Below are 22222 nucleotides of genomic sequence, written 5' to 3' on the forward strand. Positions count from 1 at the left end.
TACACCCTATTAATCAGAAGCTTAGTTGTAATGAAACAAGTAAAATTAGAAATTAATATAATGGTGAAAAAAAATAATTGGTCCAATGAAAAAACATTTGTAATTTAAACTATTTATTGTAGTATATTATAATTTTTAAAACAATAAGAACATAAATATGCTATTTGAAGTTATTTTGAATAATATTTCATTTAAATTTATTGCAATTTTATTCATGTTTACCTTTTAAACAGAATTAAAAAATAAAATAGAGCCTGTTTGACCCACAAAACAGTTAAATTATTCAGAAATTTACCCTTTTTTGTGATTAATTATTAGCCAAGATGTCATAAAGTTCACAAATCTTTCTAAAAATTGTTTCAATTTCTTTTCGACGAATTTTTGATCACATACTGTAACTCATATATATTGGAGTAACAATGCTCCTCCATAAATATCGCGAATTATTACACCCCACAGATTTCAAGTTGGGTCTTTTTGATGGCCAGATCAATAATTCATTTGCTTGAAACCACGGCTTTGTAGATGATGACTCAAGGATAGAGGCATTATCTTGCTGGAAAATATTATGCCCACTTGTAATGAGAGGAGTGCCTGGAAATAATTTTTCAACAAGCATGTTTAGATATGCTTCAGAATTAATTTTTGTTTCAAAAGGAAAATTCTATTTTTTGCATTTGAAATGAAAAATGAGACAATGTTGATGCCTTTTATAAAAAAAAAATTTAGAGAAAGAAAGATTTTTTGAGAGCAGAAAAAAGTAAGATGTCAGCAAATGCACTTTTTGTAATTGGACAAGCACAGAGCGCTAAAGAAGCAATACCATAAAAAAGTGACAGACAATGATATATAGGAAAGAAAAAAAATTTAAAATGTGACAAAATTAGTTTCTAACCATTTTCCCCCTTGATATGTGTTTTTATTCTTGATTTATATATTTCTTTTTAAAGTGGGGGTGGGGTGGAGGGAACCTATCCAAATTGACTGTACCATTATTCAGAGCAGAAACAGAAATAAGGTATTCAAGATTTCTCCCCGAACTACCTCTGGAGTGAACCTTTCATGATATATATTTCAACAACTTTGTCAAATAAACTTTGAGGAATATACTGTCTATCGATCACAAGAATAGCTCCCGCCAAGAAGTCTATCTAGTGGCGGTAGCTGTAGTTACAAGACTAGTTCATTTCTAATGGTGATTAAGCGTGTAGGGAATTAGCGGAATTAAAGGTTACATCACGTCATTCGTCTTCTCGGATTTTAAAGAGTTGCACGCGTTATCTTATCCTTGTGTTTATTTTGCTTTTAAAATTATTTGTTCCTTACTGGTTTAATTGATTTTGCTAAACTTGCAAGATGGCCTTTAAGTTAAGGAAGGGTGAAATTTTGAAATTGCAGGCACGTAAAATTGTATATAATGTTGCGGAATTTTGTTCCAATGAAGCTTCATCGAAATCTGCGTTAATTCCACTCCCACAAGCTCTGAAAAGGGCTTCTCAAGCAACTGGAATTTCTGAAGCTACAATAAAAAAAATAAGAAAGGAAGTTTCATCATCGGGCTCATCGCCAGTTTTAAAATCACCCGGTAAACACCGTGAAAGACCTAGTGAGCGAAACTGAAATTGACGACTTTGACAAGTGTGTTATACTGCAGACAATTCAAGACCTTTACATAAAAGAAAGGAAAGTACCATCCCTCAGAAAATTACTACCCGTGTTGAAAGAAAAAATTGGATTTTCGTGGCAAAAAGACACATTGTGCAAAGTCTTACATTCAATGAATTTCCGATGGAAGAAGTGCGTGAATAATAGAAAAATACTCATGGAAAGACCAGATATTGTTTTTTGGAGACACAGATATTTGAAAGAAATGAGATGTCACAGGAAAGCTGGACGAGCGATTGTCTATATTGATGAAACTTGGGTAGACAGCAATTTGACATTTAAGAAATGTTCGCAAGATGACACAGTTTTGGGAGCTACAGCAAATGTTAATTCGAAAAATAGACTTATAGTTGTTCATGCTGGGTCATCAACGGGTTTCCTTAAGGGTGCTTTACTAGTATATAAAGCATCAACAAAAAGCGGCGACTATCACGGGCAAATGAACTATGAAAACTTTAAAAAATGGGTGTTGAAGAAACTTCTTCCAAATTTGCAATCAAACAGTGTCGTATGCATGGATAATACACCGTATCATACGACTGTCGAAAACCCCACTCCAACGATGTATTCTACAAAAAAAAGTTATGATACCCTGCGATCAAAAAATGCGAAAAGTGGAACTGTTCTCTCTTATAGACAGTAATCGTCCACAGAAAATTGCCTATAAAATTGATAATTTAATAGAGAAAGAAGGAGATGAAGTTATCCGACTACCCCCTTATCATTGCAATTTGAACGCAATCGAATTTGTGTGGTCCTCTGTAAAAAGAATAATAAAGGAACGAAATGTTACTGGCGATTTAAGTTTGGACAATCTGAAATCCCTTCTTCAAACGGCTATCACTGCAGTTACTTCGGCAGAATGGGCAGCGCATTGCAAACACGTAGAAAAGCTTGAAAATAATTATTGGGAGAAAGATGAACTGTTAGAAGATTTAGTGGACGAACTGTCATTTCAAATTGATACCAATGATGATTCTGATTCAGAAGAAACCGAAACTTGAGAGAGTGATTTAGAGGATTTTGAAATGCTTGAATGAACATTATTTTCGAAATTTAGACGGTATTTTATTTCATTTTATTTTTAAAACTGTTTTGCCTTAGAAATGGTTGGAAAATACATGCTGAATGTTTAATAATCAACGAAGTTCTGTCATTGTATTAATAATCTAAAGTCCTTGATAATTATTAATAGTTATGAAAATATTAAACAATTATTAAAAAGTTAAATAATTACTTTTTTATTGTAATAATTTTCATCTTTATTGCATATTCATTAATATTTCATTTTTATGTTTAAAAGTTTAAATATTATGATATAATTAATATATTAAACAATTTTTTTCACTCTTTATAAATCAATTTAAAAAAATCGCCAATACGTCATCAAGGCGATCAGTAAGCCAACATGGATGCCTTTTTTTTAAAAATCCCCTATTGAAAATAGAGCAGGTCTTGTTTCCACGCCAACAGACTATCGTAGACATATTGGCGGGAGCTATTCTTGAGGTAGACAGACAGTAGCATGCAGTTGATTTAATTAAACCCCTTGACTTCCACATCACAAGATAATATTTTCAACATTTTAAATAATTCTGAGGAATTGCACATGTTGAAAATTTATAGCATCATATTTATTTTATTGCATTAAGATACCAATCACATCTAGTCTCAGCGAAATCAACAACAGTTAATAAAAATATCAGATCATATATGTGGTTTCTCTCGAATACTATACCTCATTATTATATGACAATTTATAATTTTTAGCTTATAATATTTCAGTTAAACCATCAATAAATTTTAAAAAATGTAAAATATTTAGTAGGAACTTTTTTTATTCTTATCAAATAAAATATTTTTTTCATTAGCATTAAAATGTAGTAGGTCAATTTATTTTGTATCTTTAAACTATAATTTTTAAAATTATATTTAGGGAAAAATTAAAGATATCCATTACAAAGAAAAAAAATTCACATAAATAATTACAACTTCCAATTGTATTTACCAGCACTAATCTTCAAGTTTTTCTGCAGATTATGAAAATCAACCTGAGCGAAATTAATACAGATGTATAAATAATAACTAGCCTCATGCCGAATAGTAGCATAAGATTACCTTGTGTTATATCCATCTAAATCAACAATTTACTAATACACAATCATTTTAATGAAGATTCAAGCAATGGTATGTGCAAAGATCTGAAAGAAAAGGTAATAGGGCCTTTTCTCCTATTAACTAATCATACCCAATATATTACTAAATTGCAAAAGATTTGTACCAGTTGAACATCTATACAGTCATTAATTCATTCATATTATACTTGATTGAGTTAGATGTGGGTTTACCCATAAACACTGCCTTTAATGCAACTGAAATTAATCTTACAAATCATTAATTATGAATACCCTTAGTTGATGTTCATTATATAGAATGTGATGCTGTAAATTCCAATTTGCCCTTTTTTTTCCCCTTTCTTTTTGTTTTAATTGTTCTTTTATTTATATGACAAATATTTTTACCCTAACTGACAATCAGTTGAATTTTCTAAAATTTGTATGCATAACAATTAATTCAAGCTTCTGAAAATCCATTTTCCCAATTTCTTGTAGATTCTCCTTCCCCTCTTCCCCCCTCTCTTTTTCTAAGTAGAAAATATGTGTAATGGTGTTCTATAGGACAGACCTTTAGACCTACAACAATCAAATTTGGCACATATATACTTTAAAGGATGTGAATATATGATGAAATTTTGACATTTTTTTTCTTCCCACTACATTACCAATATTATAGCATAAAACTGCTTTTTATGCCATCTTAAAATTCAAAAAATTATATTTTCAATGATACTAACTTAATTGCTATACCATTATTTTAATTCACTTATATGTATATTTTACAAATATAGAATGATGTAAACCTTCTAAAAAAGTATTTGTAGAGTTCTATCAAAATTTGAAATTTAAAAATATTTAGCTGAGGAAGTTATTAAGAACAAGCTATGTAAAATATTTTAATGAAAATTTTAACAACCATTAAATCTAGGCAAACCAACTGGCTACCAAAAATGGTTAGTTTAAAATAAATTGACCAAATCAATTGTTACAAAATAATCACTTTTTCAATAAGTTACATAACAATTTTATTGCTTAATACTGACATGAATTATTTTTAAACTTAACTATAAATAATTACATATAATATAAAATATTTTTACAGAAAATAAAAATAAATTCAGGATTGGAACAAAATGTACAGCTAAATAATCAATTATTTTTTTAGAATACGCTTTATCTGTCTATTTTGGTATTCCAAAGTTTCATCTGCTTTATCAGCTTTATTATGAATCAAGTCTATCATCTCATTCTGTTGTTCAATTTCTTCATTTAAACCAATAGCTAGATTCTTCAGTCTTCCAAGTCCCATAGACATAAATTCTGAAAATAAAATTCAGATGTTAACATACACTAAAAAGTAATGTTCTGAAAAATAACTACAATTAACTTGGGTGCAATTTAATTATGTTTGAAAAACAAAATGGATGATTCTCTTAGCTTTAATTCTTTATTTTTATAATATTTACTTGATAGAAGGTGTATAGTTAAAATATTTAATTTCATATAAAATTGGGGCATATAAAATGCCAAAATGCAGCAAAGACATTCATTGTCAGATATGATTTAATTAAACAAGCATTGAACTTTAGGGTAAGTCTAAGTGCCATGACTTTCCCAAGCTTAGTATGGTGCAATATGGAATAATTATGATTATACATGGCAGATAAAAAGAAAATGAATTAACCATTTTACAGCAGTAGAAGTGAACTGTGATCAGAGAAGAGATGTATTCTTCTCCTGTTGCTACTAAATTTCCAAAACGTCAACTCATAATGTTTTTTGTATTATCTAATCACAAGTCTCTTAAAATAGGTTAATTAAAATAAGTATTGGAGAATCCATTATTCTATAAACTTTCACTTCAGAGAAAACTATTATGTAACACATACTCTAGTCTGCTTAAAAAATATTACCTAAGAATCCTTTAAAGAAGTTAATTATACAATCAAACTTTCAAGGTCTGCTATATTATCATTGGTTTAGTAAGATAAAAAATATAGTTATAGAAAATCAATAATGATAAGTTGCTTTTGTTAATATGTAACAATGTAAAGAAAACAATATAGATGAGTTCCTCAGTTAATAGTTATGCATAAATATACGTCATTTATTGAAGTTAATCTTAGTTTAATCTAATTAGTTTGGTGCAACACATTTTAAATAATATTTGGGAATAAAGCATTGGATCAATTCTATAACAAATATTAAGAATTATTTCATCAAAATAATGTAACTGAAAAATTACTTTCATGAAACTTGCATGTTTACATATTTTTCTAGCAATTAAAGATCATCTATGCATCCAGACATAATGATTAATTCACAGATAATAAACATAAAGTCTGTCTGCTCAGAAGTTAATTTAAATCAGCTCAAGTTTACTATTATTAAACTGATGTTCATTCCAAGTGCAAATGTTAATGAAAAATAAATAAAGAAAGAAATAATGGTAAAAATTTAATTAAACTAACAAGTATGTACCTTTGCTACACTACAATAAAGAATTAAACAAAACTAATATTATAAAACAACTGTGATATTAGTTATCATTATTATCATGATAACTTATCAGAGTATGATATTTACAAATATTACATGAGAATAGTTGCTGTCTTCTTAAAAAAAATGAACAATCATCCGCATACAAATTTTAATCATTTGTTTTCTTTTCTCTCCTTTTAGATACCTTAGGACACCTGGCTGTTGAAGGGCAGTCTAAATATTCAATATTTAATACTGAGTGCCAGTTTAATGGGCTACTTTTATAATGAATAATAGGGTTAGCATTTCAAGGAGAACTAACACAACTATATATATAAAGCAAACCAAAACTTAGTATATTCTCTCCTGTAATTATTCAATAAACACGAGTATTTTAAAATAATCTCAAAAGTCTCAAAGATATCATATTTTTTATAAAAATCTTATACTAAGAAATTGAAAAATTATCATAGTAACTTGTAACCTTCTATAATTAACTTTAAAAATAAAAGAATCTTCTAGTTTTTAAAATTATTTTGTAACTCTGAAAGTCTAAAGGCTCTCTAGGGGGCTAATTGTTTTTATTTGTTAAATTAATTTAACTAAAAATAAATGAATATCAAATAAAAACTACAATTTTGTTTTTGTTCAGAACATAGCAAAAAAGATGGATTTTATCATGACAGTTTTTCCTTAGCAAAAGCAAATGGAAGGACAAAAGAAAAAAAAAAACTCACCTAAATTTTTATCTAGTTTCTCCTCTACATCATTTGTTAATTGCATTGCTGGAGGAGAAGGTGTCTTTTCTGGAGAAAAAAGTTCATTTTTCAAAGAATCTGGATCATCATAAGGCAAATTCCGAATTCTTAAAGCTGGATGTGTAGCTTCACTCAGTTTGGTATCTGATTTTAGAGTCTCAATAGTACTGCTTAATGCACTTGCATGCTTTTTTTCAGGGACGTCAACAGGAACTCTCACTGTAGGATCTGCTTGGCCACCTTTGCTAAAATAATTTTTGATACCACCAAAGATACTCTAAAAGAAATTAAATACTTTATTTAAAACTTTTCAATGTTACTATATACAGAGTGTCACAAAAACCTTGAATGTGACTTTTATTCCTTAAATATTGATCAAAGACATATACTGTAAATTACAAAGTTGCAAAATGTTATGAAATCAATTAAAATTTTCATGGGATTAAACATTAAAAAAATACAAAATTTAAATTATTATACGGACCATGTACGAAAAAATTCCCAGTGAGTAAAATGTGCCCCATCCTCTAATAAAGTCATGTACAAAATTTCAGAATTTTATCATGAAAACTCTCAAAGATACGTTAAAACAAATTTGGTGAAGGGTCAATCACAAATTAAAATGCAAATGTTTACAGCTTCAGTGCAGATGACACAACGCAGGAATGCATCATAAGGAAATAAAATATGCTTTATATCTTTAGTTTTAAATACAAATTTTAAAATCTATGCTTCCTGAAAAATACTTTAAAATTTTATATCATGAATTACAGAATATAACTTAAAAATAGCACAGTCAATGAACTTGTAAAAAACTTATGTAATCTTTCCTTTAAGTTATTATTTCTACACTTTTTTAATACTTTTAAACTAATAAATAGCAAAATTATTATTTATTTATCCAATCATTACTTTCTTTGTTAATTTGTGTACAACCCCTAAAATACGAACATCCGACATGATTTTTAATCTTTGCGAACTCATATACCAGGCATCGAAAAGTGGTTTAAGTCAGCATTTATGTAGTTTCATAAGTTTGAGACTTTTTGTGATAAATTGCTGAAATTTTGCACATGACCTTAGAGGATAGGGCACATTTTACTCATTAGGAATTTTTTTTTTACGAAGTTCGTATAAAAATTTAAATTTTGTATTTTTTAAAGTTTAATCCTCTGAAAACTTTAATTGAAATCTTTTTCAGAATCGTTCCCATATAAAAAAAAAATCTAAAAATCAATCTAATTTATGCTGAAAATATAACTGCCCTACTTCCAAAAACAAGAACTCTAGAATAAGATCATGCAGCAGTAGTTTCCTTATTATATACAATAAATGATTTAAAGTTTACTTTGCATGCATAGGTAAGCAAAAGAATGAAGTAAATATGCCTATTTATCCTATATTCAGTTTAAGGTATTTCACCATAAAATTTGCTTTAGCACCAAAATTTACTTAAAATAATTGAACATCACTTAATGAACACCTTGCATGATGAACAATTTGCATAACGAGCAAAATAAAATGTAAAGAAGTAATTTGCTTAACGAGTGATGTTTCACAAAATGAGTAACAAGGACACATCTTGATAGGCTTGTATCAGTCTGTGTTGCACACTTGTTTGAAAAGAACCCTTATATCTACATGAAAGAAGCTTTGGCTCTTTTATAGCATTGCAAAATATGAATCTGAAATGTCTGAACAAGTGCCCGGGGAACCTTAATTGACATGATTGTGCCTCTGGTCAAGGTTATGGGACTTTTAAATATATATTCTGTGTCACAGCAAAGAGCTGTAAAAGAAATTTAGTCAGGAAAGAACAATTTTCCAGTGAAATAATCAAAAAGAAGAAAATATGGGGAAATATTGCACCTTATGTTGAGAAATATCATTCTAATAAGAAACAACTATGAATGCTACAAAATCATTTAACGATAGTGCTATGTCTCATTTTTGGAAAGTTGAAGCATAGCCAAAGACAAATATCTTTAGGCAATATCCTTGCAAACATAAAATTACACATTAAAAATAATAAATTACATTATTACAAATTGATTTGATTTTTTAATGGAATGCATTGTTTAATTTAACATGAGTATTTATGGAAAGAAATTGTTTAACTTAATGAGTGTTTCAAATTATGAGTATGATTACAGAATGAATTATGCTTGTTAAGTGAGGTCCCTCAATATTTATTTTTTAGCCATAAAATCTAACTTCCAACATTTTCCAAAAAAATTTATTCTTTCTATGGATAAATTATATCATAAATGAAGGGTGTTTACCCTAATTATGGTCTATTAAATAATTTCTAAATCATCAGAAATAGGAATATACACATCAAATGGGAAAATATGCACACTCTATGCATAAAGCATTTCAGATGAGTTTAGGCATTTCATTGGCTGTTTTGAGAAAGACCCACTAATCAAAATACAGTGCTAATTCCAGTCACTATTGACTGGCTTTGGAGAAAGATATTTCAAACTTCAGAACTCAATCAGTTCATTTATTTATTTTTGTTCAAAATGGATAGCTTGCAAAAACTGTTTTGACACATAAAAGACCATGAAATTTATATTTTGTAATATTTCCAGTGGTTGATATACTGACACAAATAAGAAAATATTTTACATAAGTTCAAGCATTTGACTATCTCAAACTTTTACAAATTAACTGCATTACCATGAGTAGAGTAAGATTATATACATAATATTTATTAGCACAAAATTTATTTACTCACAAAAAAAGTAAAAAGTTTAATACATTTTACAATAGATTTATTTTACATGACATTATAGATAAAAAATTTTAAAAAAACTTATTGAAAATAATAAGAAATAAATTTCTTCACAGGAAATGGAGGGACATAAATAATAATAAAAAAATAGTATAAGTTTATTTATCTGAAGTTAAAAGCAATAAGAGCAGATATATATTTCAATGAATATTTTTGCATATTTAGTAAAAAAGAATAAATAAATTCTAAATAAACTTAACATTTCATACATAATAAGAATAGCTGATTCTATAATTAAATAAAAAAAACACATGGCAGAAATTTTTTTTTTATAAAGGTAAAAATAGGCTTTCTTCATAAAATCCCCTCCTCAAAATAAATAAATAAATAATCACTAATATAAAAACATAATACTTACTTTTAGGGAATTGATATGTTTTTGACTTGTACGCATTGTACTGTTTATGATATCTAAATTTTCTTCAATATTTTGAAGCTGTTCACGTTGTTTCACAAGTTCCTATTATGCACAAACAAATAATTAGATATAATGTTTGAAAATTTAAATGCATAATTCTAATCACTATAGAAACTTATCTATTGTTAAAAAGTGTATAATCAAATAATAAGCAAACTTTTTAATCCAAGATATTTTAAGTAAATTATTAAAATTATTTTCAACCTGAAAGAATGAGATACACTTAGTGTTTAATAAAATCTTTAAAATAGTGATATGGTTTAAAAACAAATTTTAATAATTTTTCAAAACTGTAAATAAATAAATATAAATATTAGATATCTCAGTTCATTCATTTTAGCAAGTACATATTCTTTCACTTTAGGCAAAAGATGAATTCATTTTTTTTCATTAAAGAATGTTCAAGCTCTCTATAAAAGAAAATGAAATTTTGATACAAACACAAATTCAATATTAATTCCACTATCTGTCTAATATGATACAAATGAATATATATATACTGGCATTTTAAAAGACAGACTATTAAACCTGGAACTACCAAATTCAACACAGATATACTTTGAGAAGTGGAATACATATTTTTGTAAAATTTTAATTGATTAAAAATCAAGTGAAATTTTAATAATTTCTGAAATTATTAATGCAAAAATTGATTTTTGCATCAAATTCAAATATTATCTTTCCACTTATATATATTCAATTATAATTTTTAAAATTTATCACTAATTAATTTTTAAATATATTTTAAAGTCATATATTTCACATTGTAAAGAAATTAAATTCATTATCGTTATTACTACAAAGATTTCATTCTTCTATTATTGATGATAAAGATATGAAATCATGGGTTATTTTACCATATTAAGAGTTTGTTTCTAATGAAAATATTATTTTTATAAACGTCTTGAATTTATTGTACTTAGAGAGAAATGATGAATATTTTTTACAGTGTGCCAATTTTTAAATATTGTGACTCTTTATAATATAATGGATGCACAAAAAATACATTATCATACTAATTGCTAGAAACACTGCTGTTTTACTGTAAAGGAAAATATTTTGTAATACATAAACACTTCCACTTTTTAAATTAAAGCTCATATTTTAGATGAAATGGTAAAAAAAAATTAAATTAATGCATCAAAAAACAATACAAGATTTTTAAAATAGTATGTGTTATATGTCTATCATAATTCAATTTGAAAAATACTTTGTGGAAGGAACCACCAACTGCAAGTTACACAAAATGCTTAATTGAAAATTTTAGCAACCATTAATCCCAGTAAGCCAAATATTGCCAAAGACAGCAAGTCTAAAATAATTTAATCAGATTTTAATGCAGAATTCATTTATATTTAACCTTAAAATTTTTATAATTTATGCTAGTTTAATAGTTGACAATGTGCATACCAAATGCAATAAGTATAGCAATTTAAAGATATGAAACATGTTAATCTTATGTGACTAACACTTGTAATGGAAAATGTAAACAAATATGATTTTTTTTAAATATATCATTCATTCACACTTATTTCTGTGCTTAGTATCAAAAGTTGTTCAAAAATAAAAACATTTACAATAACATTTAATTTATTACATTAGCATTTAATAATCCAGTATTGTTCAATTTTAATAAATATGCTGTTAGTATGATGATTCCAGTAAAACTATAGAACATGATACATATTTTCCTCCAATATCAACTAACTTGCAATAAACATAAAATTCAAATAAAAACAACAAAAGAATATAATTAGGTTACCATACTTGGCAATATATAGCCTTAAAAAAATTAGAATTTGGCAATTGAACCATATTCTTCAGTTTATCTATTCTATATGATTTACTCAGCATCATTTTTAAATATTAAGGATAAATGGAAAATGGCTAGCTCAAATTATTGGGATGCAAACATGGCAAGATAAAATATAACACTAGCATACATTATATATATAAAAGTATTTGTGTAAATCACTTTGTGATAAAATAATTCAAAAGATCAACATAGTCTTAACATGAATTTTCAAATAATCACTCATGTAGATTTACTGAATTAGTAACTGTGAGAATTACTACATTTTTTTTTTTTTTTTTTATAATTATCACACACTTAATTTTAAAATATATCATACTAATCCTACTTTAGTATCAATACAAACTTCAACAATTTCATGAACTTAGGCAAGAATATAATCTGAAATTCTCTCTTAAATAGAGTGAAATTTTAATAAATAGAACATGCAAGTTTTTAAACTTGAAATTTCCTTTTAAATTAATTTTATTAATGACATATTAATAAATATGAAATTTTAGCATTCCTGTAAACTATCAAGATGAGAAAGTAATATTTTATTCAAAGAAAGACTTCAGATTATACACTTATATTTAATACTGTATATTTATTTAAAGCTAAATTATTAAATGCTAACTATATTTGTATGATACTAAATTTGTAATGAAAATTTCGTAAGGCGTGATAATTGTAATTATATATAATCTTATATATATATTTATATTCTCTTATTTAACTCATTGTAATAAATTATTTTGGCTAACCTCAGCGGTTAATATTCCCACTTGTTCTGATTCGTGGAGTAAACCAAGAGAATTATTGGTACTTTGCAAGGTTCTTTCCTCTATTCGACGTCTTTCTTCAAGTAACTGTCTTCTTCTGTTTTCCCATTCATTTTGCTCACTTCCAGAACTCTGATTTCCCAGTATATAACCAGAGCTTCCTTGCCGAGGATGGTTGAGGAATTCATTATCATCTAAATCATCATCATCGTCTAAGAAAGGATTGGAAGATTTAATTTCCCTGGCCATTTTATGTTACGTATATTAGATTTAAGTAAAACAAAAACAGTGGACGACACACGATGAGCGTATTACACAGTCAAAAGATGCACGCAATGTAGATGGCAAGGAAAAAACATTAACTGACTATTTCCTCAATATATATTATGCTATTTTTGGTGAATCAGAATTTGTGAGGTTATTTTACGGTGAATTTCAATAGTTCAATTGCTGTCAAGGCTGATTCAATCTGTATGACAACAACATAACGGCAACACTGACGTAGCAGACAAAAATGACTCATTAAACGCTTCGCTTCTTGATGTCAGGTGATAAATAAGCAATAAATTTTTTTAAAAAAAAAAACAACTAGAAATCAGGATTTAAAAGAATGCTGTAATTTTTATAAATTTGAATCGTAGGAAAAAAAATTTAAGTTAATTCGTGTATTTCACAAATTTTCTAAAGATGTTATTTGCGAAAAAATGTCCTAGCTGAATTGACAGTAATTATCTGATATTGGGAATGATATTTTACTACAATGAATTAATTTGTAATATTAGATTTCTTTTGTTAAAAAATTTGTGTGTGTGTGTGTGTGTTTCTTCTTTTTATTTGGATGAGATTTATTTTGCGGGTCCGTCACAAAAATTCTTTGGTGCTGTGTGAATGTGACGGTTGAATGTAAAACGTCGTCCGCTCGTTATTTGCGAAACAGCGATTACTGTTTCTATTTCTTTTTTTACGCTTCCGATGCGATGTGCATTGCTGAATTTATTTTTGATCACGTTGAGTGAAACCGTAAATTAAAAAAACTTGAATTATTTGAAGACTAATAATTTTTTTCCTGGAATCAGATCTGCAAAAATGTTATGGTTTCCAAGGAACTTGTTGAAACGTCAAATTACGATTATTTTTCGTAAAAGGTATGAGTTATTCAAATTCAATAAGCATGTATTTTACTTAAAGACCTCGCCGATCGTTTCATGATTTGCCGTTTCTTACAGTATATTTCCATGTTGATTTGAAAATTATTTTTGTTAATATTTCATATGTATTCGGATTTAGATGTCTTTCGATTTTAATATTTTGTTTTTTGCATGCATTGTGATACTGTTACCATTTATATTTTGAAAATTTACATTGTAATTTAGCCATATTTATGCCTTGAACTGTTTAAATTAAATCCTTTGATTGATACAATTTTATAATACTCTATTATAAAATGCGACCGAAAACTTATTAAATTACAGACCTCGCTTAACCATAAGATAATCAGTTCATAAGTAACGGACAGACCTCTCCGATTTGTTTTTATTTTAAAAAGATAAAAATAAAATCTAGAAACATTGAATACATTATACTTTAATGCGCCAATCATTCTGAAAGCAGATAGATATCTTTAACGAATTTTTTAGTTTAATCCTTTCCAAACTAAATTTCAGACTTTTAGCTAGAACATATTAAATAAGTATAGATTTTGAGGGGAGGGGGAAAGCAGTTAATTATTATTATTTTTTTTCTTTTACATTCTTATTGCTAAATATTCATATTAGCTCGAAATTCTTTATAATTCATTTATTATTTGCATGCATAAGGTTTTAAAAATTAAAAAAAAAATCTTATTATTATATTCTAGGTAAAACTAAAGATTATATCAATTATTAAGTATAAGATATGAAAGACTAAGCTTAGATGTAATGGCAGTTATAAGCTTTGTATAAAAGTAATTGTAAATATCCACGAAATCTTATTATTATATATCTTTCTGAGTGTAAGAGAGATAGGTGGAATGAAAATAGGTAATGTGCCACCTGCAAAAATAAAATAAGTCTATTTAATGTTTGAAATTGTGTTGGAAAGGCATTGAAAATTCTTATGTATCTTTAATAAAGATTAAACAGTGACTTCTACATTAATGTTACTAATTTAATTTAAATATTTGATGTATAGTGTTAAATAAAAGAAATGATGTTGAATTGTTATTTTTAATTATTATTCTCATAATTGTAATAATTGTGCATGTCTGTTATTTACAAAGGTGTTCATAATTTTAAAGTAACACATATAGATTAATTACATAGAGACTATTTTCATACTTAAAAAAATGAAAAATTATTTCTGTAAGTTTTGTTAAAAATTGAATATTAATTGTGTGGTTGAATATTAATTATGACTTGACTGCTTGCTTGAGTATTCATTATTACACTGAAATCATTAAAATAATGGTGAAAAGTATAGACGCATTAAATTTTTATGTCTTGCAAATACTGTCCTACTAAGAATGATTATATATAATTTGTTAAACATATTAACCAAATGAATGTAATTTTTAATTATATAAACTAAATAAAAAATTCATAACTTTATGAATTTAGCAATATTTAATATTATAGTTTTCATTTTTAATGCACCATAATGAAATGCAAGAATATTTTAACTAGAGTACAATAAATTTCAATCAAGTGTACATTCTTTATTTAATGGATTTTGAATAAACTTTTAAAGATTTAAAAGAAAGGGACCAATGTGGAAAACTGACTGCATTTAAAATATATTGTTAGTTAAATCAAAGGGGAAAGAAAGTTTTACTTTACTAAAAGTTCTTTCTTGTAATATAGTATACACATTAAGTATATTAACATATTAAGAAAATTACATATTAAGAAAATTACACATTAAGTATACTAACATAGTTTTTATAAACTTCCAACTTTACAAATGCTCTTTCATCCCATATAATTCATTAAATCATGGATGAATTTAATTTAATTTTTTTTATGTATTCAGAAGAAGTTCTTCAGTTTCAGTATTTTTATTTTATTTAATCTTCATGAGTTTAGTTGAGCAAATAGTTTTGGCAACACAAGCAGATTTTTTTTAGATTAGTATTTAAATGTGTTTTTTTTTTCTATTAAATATTTTTTTTTCTATATTTCAAATTCTATTTTTTTAAAATTTCTTTTTCTATTTTTCTATATTTCATTTATTTCAAATATGATATTTCTGTACTTGCATTTAGTAAATCATCAAAAACAACTGTAAATAAGTAAATTTTTGGAGGCAAATTGAAAATGAATCTTTTTGTGAATTTGGGCTTATTATTTTAAAGTGTATTTTAGCTTTTATTATTACTAGCTTTTTCTGATGCTTACATAATAAAATATTAACTTATTTTATAAAGTCACAATATACATTTGCTTTGAAAAATAAAGATTGCTGAATTAAATATTAGCAAATATATGTCTATGCTAATAAGCTTTTCATATTTTATTTCCTATACTAGATTCATCATTAAATTCTCTGTTAAATCTAATGTAAATAGTTTTCTTTAATTAAAAACAACATTCTATTAGCAGAAAGGTATTCTAAAAATTGCAATGAAGGGCAATTTCAAAGTTGTGCATAGTTATTAATATTATGGTTTTAGCTTAAAATTTGTTTAAGTCCTCTTAATCAATTAGGTTTTTAATATGACCTGCCAAAAATTAATCGAGGCTCATCAAAATATTTATTTATAACTTTAAAATTAGTAACCTTTCTTCTTCATCTCTAATTGTATTTATTACATCATCATCATTTTTAATACATTTATTTAAATGAAACTTTAATAGAAATATTCCATGAAGAATCTGTTTTTCTTTAAATGCATTATTATAGACTCAACTAAAGGTATATTTAATATATTTCTGTTAATGTTATATAATAAAAAAATTTGAATCTCTCTATTTATAAATATATATTTTTCTAATCCTTCATTCTTTTTTTACTTGGAATGAACTTGAAGTGGTACATAGTATAAATGCTATTATAAAATACCATAACTTAAAATAAATTTGACATCTTAAAAAACAATTACAAAATTTGTTTTTTCATTTGTATTTCAATATTTACTTTTAATTTACTTTTGTACTTGTATATTATTGAATGTGGATAAATTAAATAATTCATGATAAATATGAAGAGAAAATTCAAAGCATAATCATTCTAAATCTAATATTTGCTAAATGAGACTGTATATAAAATTCTTTGTTTCCAAATTTTTTTCTATTTTAATTCATCTTTCTATTGTAATGAAATGCAAAGAAGTATTTGTGTATTTATCTCATGACATCAATCAATTACACACACACAAAAAAAAAATGCTAAAGGTATCAAGTTTATTGCAGCCAGCAGTTAATCTCCAAAGACGCCTGAATAAGTTCATCGATAGTGTGCAGTTTAGTTTAAAATTTGCCAAAGGCATGTAGTTAATACACAAATACCTTCTTAACTTCATTCGGTCACTTTTAGTCATAGAAGTATGGAGTTTCTTTAAAATGTTGGCATCAAGAATATTTTACTAAATTTGACTGAAGGACTGTAATTTTTTTTCAAAACATTTATTAAAACAGTATGAAATATGATCCTTATGTCATCTAGAGTATTTTCTGTTTGAAAATATATGTCTAGCTCTGAAGTGAAATTATTGACCCTGATTAGAATGTGCATCCTGTATAATGATGAATTATTTCTATGAGAACTTAATTATATTTCATTTCTTTTATTTGCTTTCTGCGATGGGGGGAGGTAGCCACTCAAGGATCTTGTATTATTACACATTCTAAATGTTTAGGTGAAAATAATTGAAAACTTTATATTTTAATTAAATTCAACACTAACAAGGTTTATTAGATTTCCTGAATTTTGATTTATTTTATCATAATTTTTATTGATTATAAAATTAAGAAATGTTATGCTGAAAAATATACATTAAACAGAGTTTTATATTTATTTTTTTCTTTTGTGATTTATTTTTTCTGAGTTCCTATATCTTGCTTTTATGTTATAATGCAAATATTTTGGAAGCAATTGTTGTAACGAATTTTTATTCCATTTTTATATAATTTTAGTCCATTTTTACATAATTTTTGTATGTTATAGAATTGAGAATGTCATGCTAAAAAAAATTTTTTTTTTTTTTTCTTGAATCTTATCTGTATGAGTGTGTTGGGAAAATGTTATATTTTATATATTAGTTTCTATATCATTTCATTTTTGTCTTTGAATTAAAAAAAAAAAAGACAAGGGCAGTATTGATTTTAAAAAATAGATGGCTAATAGTTTATTATTATTATTGTGTGTGAACCAAACTATGTATGAGATGTCATTTAAATTATTTTCTTAACAAACTTTTAGAAATATAATGGAAAGAAATGAGCCAAAATTTTTCAACTACATTTTTATAAATGTATTGTTGTTAAATTTTGCCTTGTGCTGACATTTAGTTTAAGACATGTAACATTAAAATGGTTTAATTAAAAAACAAGTATAGGAAAAGTAATTCCATTTTGTATTAATTTCAATTTCTTTAATTTCTTACTTTTCAACCTTAACAAGCTATGGGTAAAAAAAAAAAAAAAAAAAAAAAAAAATGGCATTTCCGAACTATAATAACTTAATACCCAAGAAAGCTAATATTTCATTTTAACAAATTCTTCACTGAAGGTTCATAGTTATATGAATAAAGCAAAGTTGAATAGCAATTGCAAATTAAGTGTATAAAATTCTTGTTAATAATAAAAGCTGAAAATTTTATAAAAATATATTTATATTAATAAATTAGTTTGTGCATGATTAAATTTTTGAAAAATCTATGAAACAGAATGAATGGGTGCATAATAAACTACATCTTAATTTTCCTTGAAGGTTCGCAGGAAAGTATCAATTATAGCTGTCGAACATGAACTCTCAGGGTTGCCATGGCTTTGGAAGATTCGTGAAAACACAGAAAATTCAAAAATCGTTTAAAAAACAGGGAATTTAAAAATTGCCGTAAAAAAACTGGAACGTATATGGCATTTTAAGTTTCTTAGGTTTTTTTTTTATTTATTTATTTTATCCAAAAAGTCTGAACTCTGAACATTGCAAGAATAAAAGATCATAGGCATGGCTCCGAAAGCGAAATAACACCATTCACGACTGTGTAATCGCGGAAATATCCCATTTCTACTCACATCCCTTTTTTTCTGTGTAGATCAGTTTAAGTTCGATTTGACAGACAATTGTTTTTACATCGATTCCCGAATTGCAGCTATTGAGCATACATGCGTGAGAGAATAGAATAAATTTCTCTGGAGGAATAGCAACATTCAATCTGCGGAATCATCGCGGTGGTGTTTAACCCTCACATGTGAGTTTATGGTTTGTTTATTATTTGAGAAGCTGAATGGGTTAAGAGAAACTCCGAAAAATCTATTTGTGACGTATTCATTGCTTGCCTTGTAAGAAGATAATAATCTTAAGTAATATGGGGAAACAGGCACTTACTTGTCATGCCAAAAGAGGAAAGCATATAAAATTGCATGACACTTCAAAGAAGTCATCATTGATATTGGACTTTGTATCTAAAAGGAATGCAAGAGAAGAGGATATGTCAAATCCGAAAGCGTCAAATTTGATGTCCGAACATAAGATATTGTTCTTAACATAACCTTTTAATTTAAGAGCAATAATTTAAAATTGAATTTAGTTTAAAAACATTAATTTAGTATTTTAATTTTTTTAAATTTGTTGCGTCACTGCAAGTCATAATTCCTTTAACGCATTCAATAATATATTGGAAATATTTTCACATGTTTACTGATAGTAATATAGCAAAAAAAAAAAAAAAAAAACAATGTACATTAGATCGCTCAAAAATGTACATTATTTGTTATGGATTAGTTCCATTTTTTTCATCAATCTCGAAAACAATATATAAATAAAATTGTAATATGCTTTTACGGAGCTTCCAACCACATTCACAAAAATACCAAATGAATCTTATTGTGACATATTTGTGTGAAGCAAGTAATATATTCACACGACATTGAAACATAATTTGTGTAAAATAGCTAAAACAACGTTATATAAATTTCTAACTAAATTTGAAGTTGAAAAATACCTTGCTGAAGGAAGCATGAATATCAACTTATGCACAAGAGATTTGATTTAAATCAAACAAAACTATTATTCCAGGTTAGTATAGAATTATATAGTTAGTATGAATTATATAGAATTATATAGTATTCCAGTTAGTATAGAAAAAAAAGTATGACTTTTTTTTTCACTTTTAAGATAAAAGCTTATAATTATTATTAATATCATTTTTTCAGATCTGTGTTGTAATATACTAGCATGTCTTGAGACATTTATATTAATAGCCTTAAATTTCGTATAAACAAATTAATTTATTGAAATTTTAATAATATGCCTTTTTATTTATGTTTACACTTTTTTTTAAAAAACGTATAATAGTACTTTTACTACATATGCTCTGGGGATGTGATAATATATTTTTCCCAATGAATTCTGTTTACACGTTGTTCTTACATGACAGTAAAAATTAAATTTTATTAACTATCTTTTTTTATAAAGTAGCAAAATATTTGAACAGTTGATATAAGTTTTTAATTTAGCTATCAGATAAGTTGCATAAAACATCTTATTATACATTGAGTAAAACACTTTAAGATTTAAATTAAGCTAATGGAATGAAATTCACATTCGTATAAACATATAGGATCATAAATAGAAGAAAAAAAAATCTAAGCGAGCTGCACGAATGCGAAAAAGAATTCATTGCGGGTTGATTTATATATAAATGAAAGCTAGATATATATATATATTCTTTCTCACTCTTAAATATGATATGAATTAATTTTAAAAAAGATGCTGAACTTACTTTTATAATGCATTTTCTTGGTGATAAAAGGCAATGGGCGTTTGTCAGCTTTATTCTATAGATAAGAATAGACTATCTTTTGCAATTTCAAAGGGAGAACAGAACCTCAAATTTATGACCTGCCACTCAGATATTGAAACAAAAAAGAACGATTGTTATGATGACTATCTGTCAGGGAAAAGAGAAGGGGAAGGAAGGGGGAAATGTGATGAAAAAATGCAATTGATAAGCTAATCTTTTGTTCCAGGTGGGGATAGAAAAACAAAAACAACGAAATTTGTTGTTGGCTTTTCAAAGTAGTTAAAGCGATTGTTTCTTTGATTTAAAATATGAGTTCTTAACCATTTTTGAATTTCTTAATAGTTTTTTTTATTAAGATAATTAAAATTTGTCAATCTTCTTTTGGAAAGAGTATGGATATAAAATAGACAAAAAAGTTTTAAAAAACACATATATATACACACATATACGTTCAATTTTTTCTTTTTATTTAAAAAAAAATTGGTAAACCTAGTGGGAAATTAAAAATATAACTTCTGTTAAATAATAATATAAAATTTTAATTTTTTAAATAAATCAACAAAGTTTGGTAATTGTATGATAGTTCGTATGAATTAATGTTTCAGTCGCAGTAATCTGTGGTAAACAACGAGTGGTGAACAATATAGCACTTCGAACTCATCCAAATGACCAAATTTAACTTATGTCTATGTCTATGTTAATTATGTTATGTCTTGAATTAGAAATAACGTGTCATAAATCGGACATACAGAACTGCTTTCAAAAATAATTCCATTACTGAAACGTTTTATTGAAATCACTGAGAGCGATTTTCTGTGATTTTCCTTATTTTTATGATAATATAATATTCCGTTATTTGTTTTTATGTATTTACAACTTTAAAATTATTTTTAAATTGTTATGAGAGATAAGCTTGATTGTTCCGTCCTAAAGGCCCTGGCATTTACTGTATCAATATTTATTGCTTTGATAGCTTCAGGTGCTTAAATTTAAAACGAGCGTAAGTCGTCTGACTTTTCTGAGCAACCTGATTTACAACTTGCAAAATATCCGAGGTGCTACTTTAATTAATTTCCCTTTCTTATCAGACTTGATCAGGTTTTTCTTCCGGATATTTCTACTTCTGTTTATGAAAACTTGATCTTTTTCTTGTGATATGCTATCAAATTGAAAAATCAATTATCAGGATGTATTGGATATAATCCGGTGTTGTTCGGGGTGAAAATGCTTTATCTATATTTAAAAATTCTTAAAATACTTGCTGCCTTTGGCGACCTGCCGATTCACCAGTATTAATGCTCGCTAAAACGTTCAATTAATATTTAATGTAACTTGTTCTCATAATAGTTATATCAGTAAAATGTTTTAGGATTCAAATTTTGATAGTCATATCATTCACTTATACTATTATGTAGGCCTTAAGCCGTTCTGCTTATTATATTACGCGTCTTCCTCTAACTTTTATAA

At 26.5% G+C, this 22222-nt stretch overlaps 3 protein-coding genes across 5 annotated transcripts in view; 2 read left to right on the forward strand and 1 right to left on the reverse strand.

The window, feature by feature from the left end:
• The first annotated feature begins 1822 nt into the window (after positions 1–1822).
• LOC129980628 (uncharacterized) lies at positions 1823–2669 on the forward strand. Its single transcript, XM_056091010.1, has 2 exons — positions 1823–2246; positions 2302–2669. Exons 1-2 carry the CDS (start codon positions 1823–1825, stop codon positions 2667–2669), a joined length of 792 nt encoding a protein of 263 aa, XP_055946985.1.
• A 2119-nt stretch (positions 2670–4788) lies between these two features.
• On the reverse strand, positions 4789–20889 carry LOC129980586 (synaptosomal-associated protein 29-like). Of its 3 annotated transcripts, XM_056090967.1 has the most exons (6): positions 20735–20880; positions 19339–19415; positions 12793–13022; positions 10177–10278; positions 7001–7298; positions 4789–5102 (listed from the first exon to the last, which is right to left on the reverse strand). In XM_056090967.1, the coding sequence occupies exons 2-6, from the start codon at positions 19373–19375 to the stop codon at positions 4936–4938; spliced, it is 834 nt and encodes a 277-aa protein (XP_055946942.1). In that variant the 5' UTR covers positions 19376–19415; positions 20735–20880; the 3' UTR covers positions 4789–4935. The 3 variants fall into 3 exon arrangements, with proteins under 3 accessions (XP_055946942.1, XP_055946941.1, XP_055946943.1); XM_056090968.1 differs by lacking the exon at positions 19339–19415 and having other exon boundaries at positions 4791–5102; positions 20735–20889; XM_056090966.1 differs by lacking the exons at positions 19339–19415; positions 20735–20880 and having other exon boundaries at positions 12793–13314.
• Positions 13715–22222, forward strand: part of LOC129980585 (delta-1-pyrroline-5-carboxylate dehydrogenase, mitochondrial-like) — a 38282-nt gene continuing 29774 nt past the window's right edge. Inside the window, exon 1 of the mRNA XM_056090963.1 lies at positions 13715–13955. Within this exon, the coding sequence (XP_055946938.1) occupies positions 13897–13955 (59 nt within the window). The 5' untranslated portion in view covers positions 13715–13896. The remainder of the gene's footprint in view (positions 13956–22222) is intronic.

The sequence above is a fragment of the Argiope bruennichi genome, chromosome 8, assembly GCF_947563725.1.
Source record: "Argiope bruennichi chromosome 8, qqArgBrue1.1, whole genome shotgun sequence".
Lineage (NCBI taxonomy): Eukaryota > Metazoa > Arthropoda > Arachnida > Araneae > Araneidae > Argiope > Argiope bruennichi.

Bases quoted from the DNA above. Each gene is read 5' to 3' on its own strand.
- LOC129980628 (XM_056091010.1), top strand. From the start codon at position 1,823: ATGGAAAGACCAGATATTGTTTTTTGGAGACACAGATATTTGAAAGAA. The intron at 2,247-2,301 runs GTTATGATACCC...TCTCTCTTATAG, and splicing joins GATGTATTCTACAAAAAAAA to ACAGTAATCGTCCACAGAAA.
- LOC129980586 (XM_056090967.1), bottom strand. From the start codon at position 19,375: ATGCAATTTTATATGCTTTCCTCTTTTGGCATGACAA. The intron at 13,023-19,338 runs GTAAGTGCCTGT...ATCCTTTCTTAG, and splicing joins TTCCTCTTTTGGCATGACAA to ACGATGATGATGATTTAGAT. The intron at 10,279-12,792 runs GTTAGCCAAAAT...TGTGCATAATAG, and splicing joins TGGGAATATTAACCGCTGAG to GAACTTGTGAAACAACGTGA.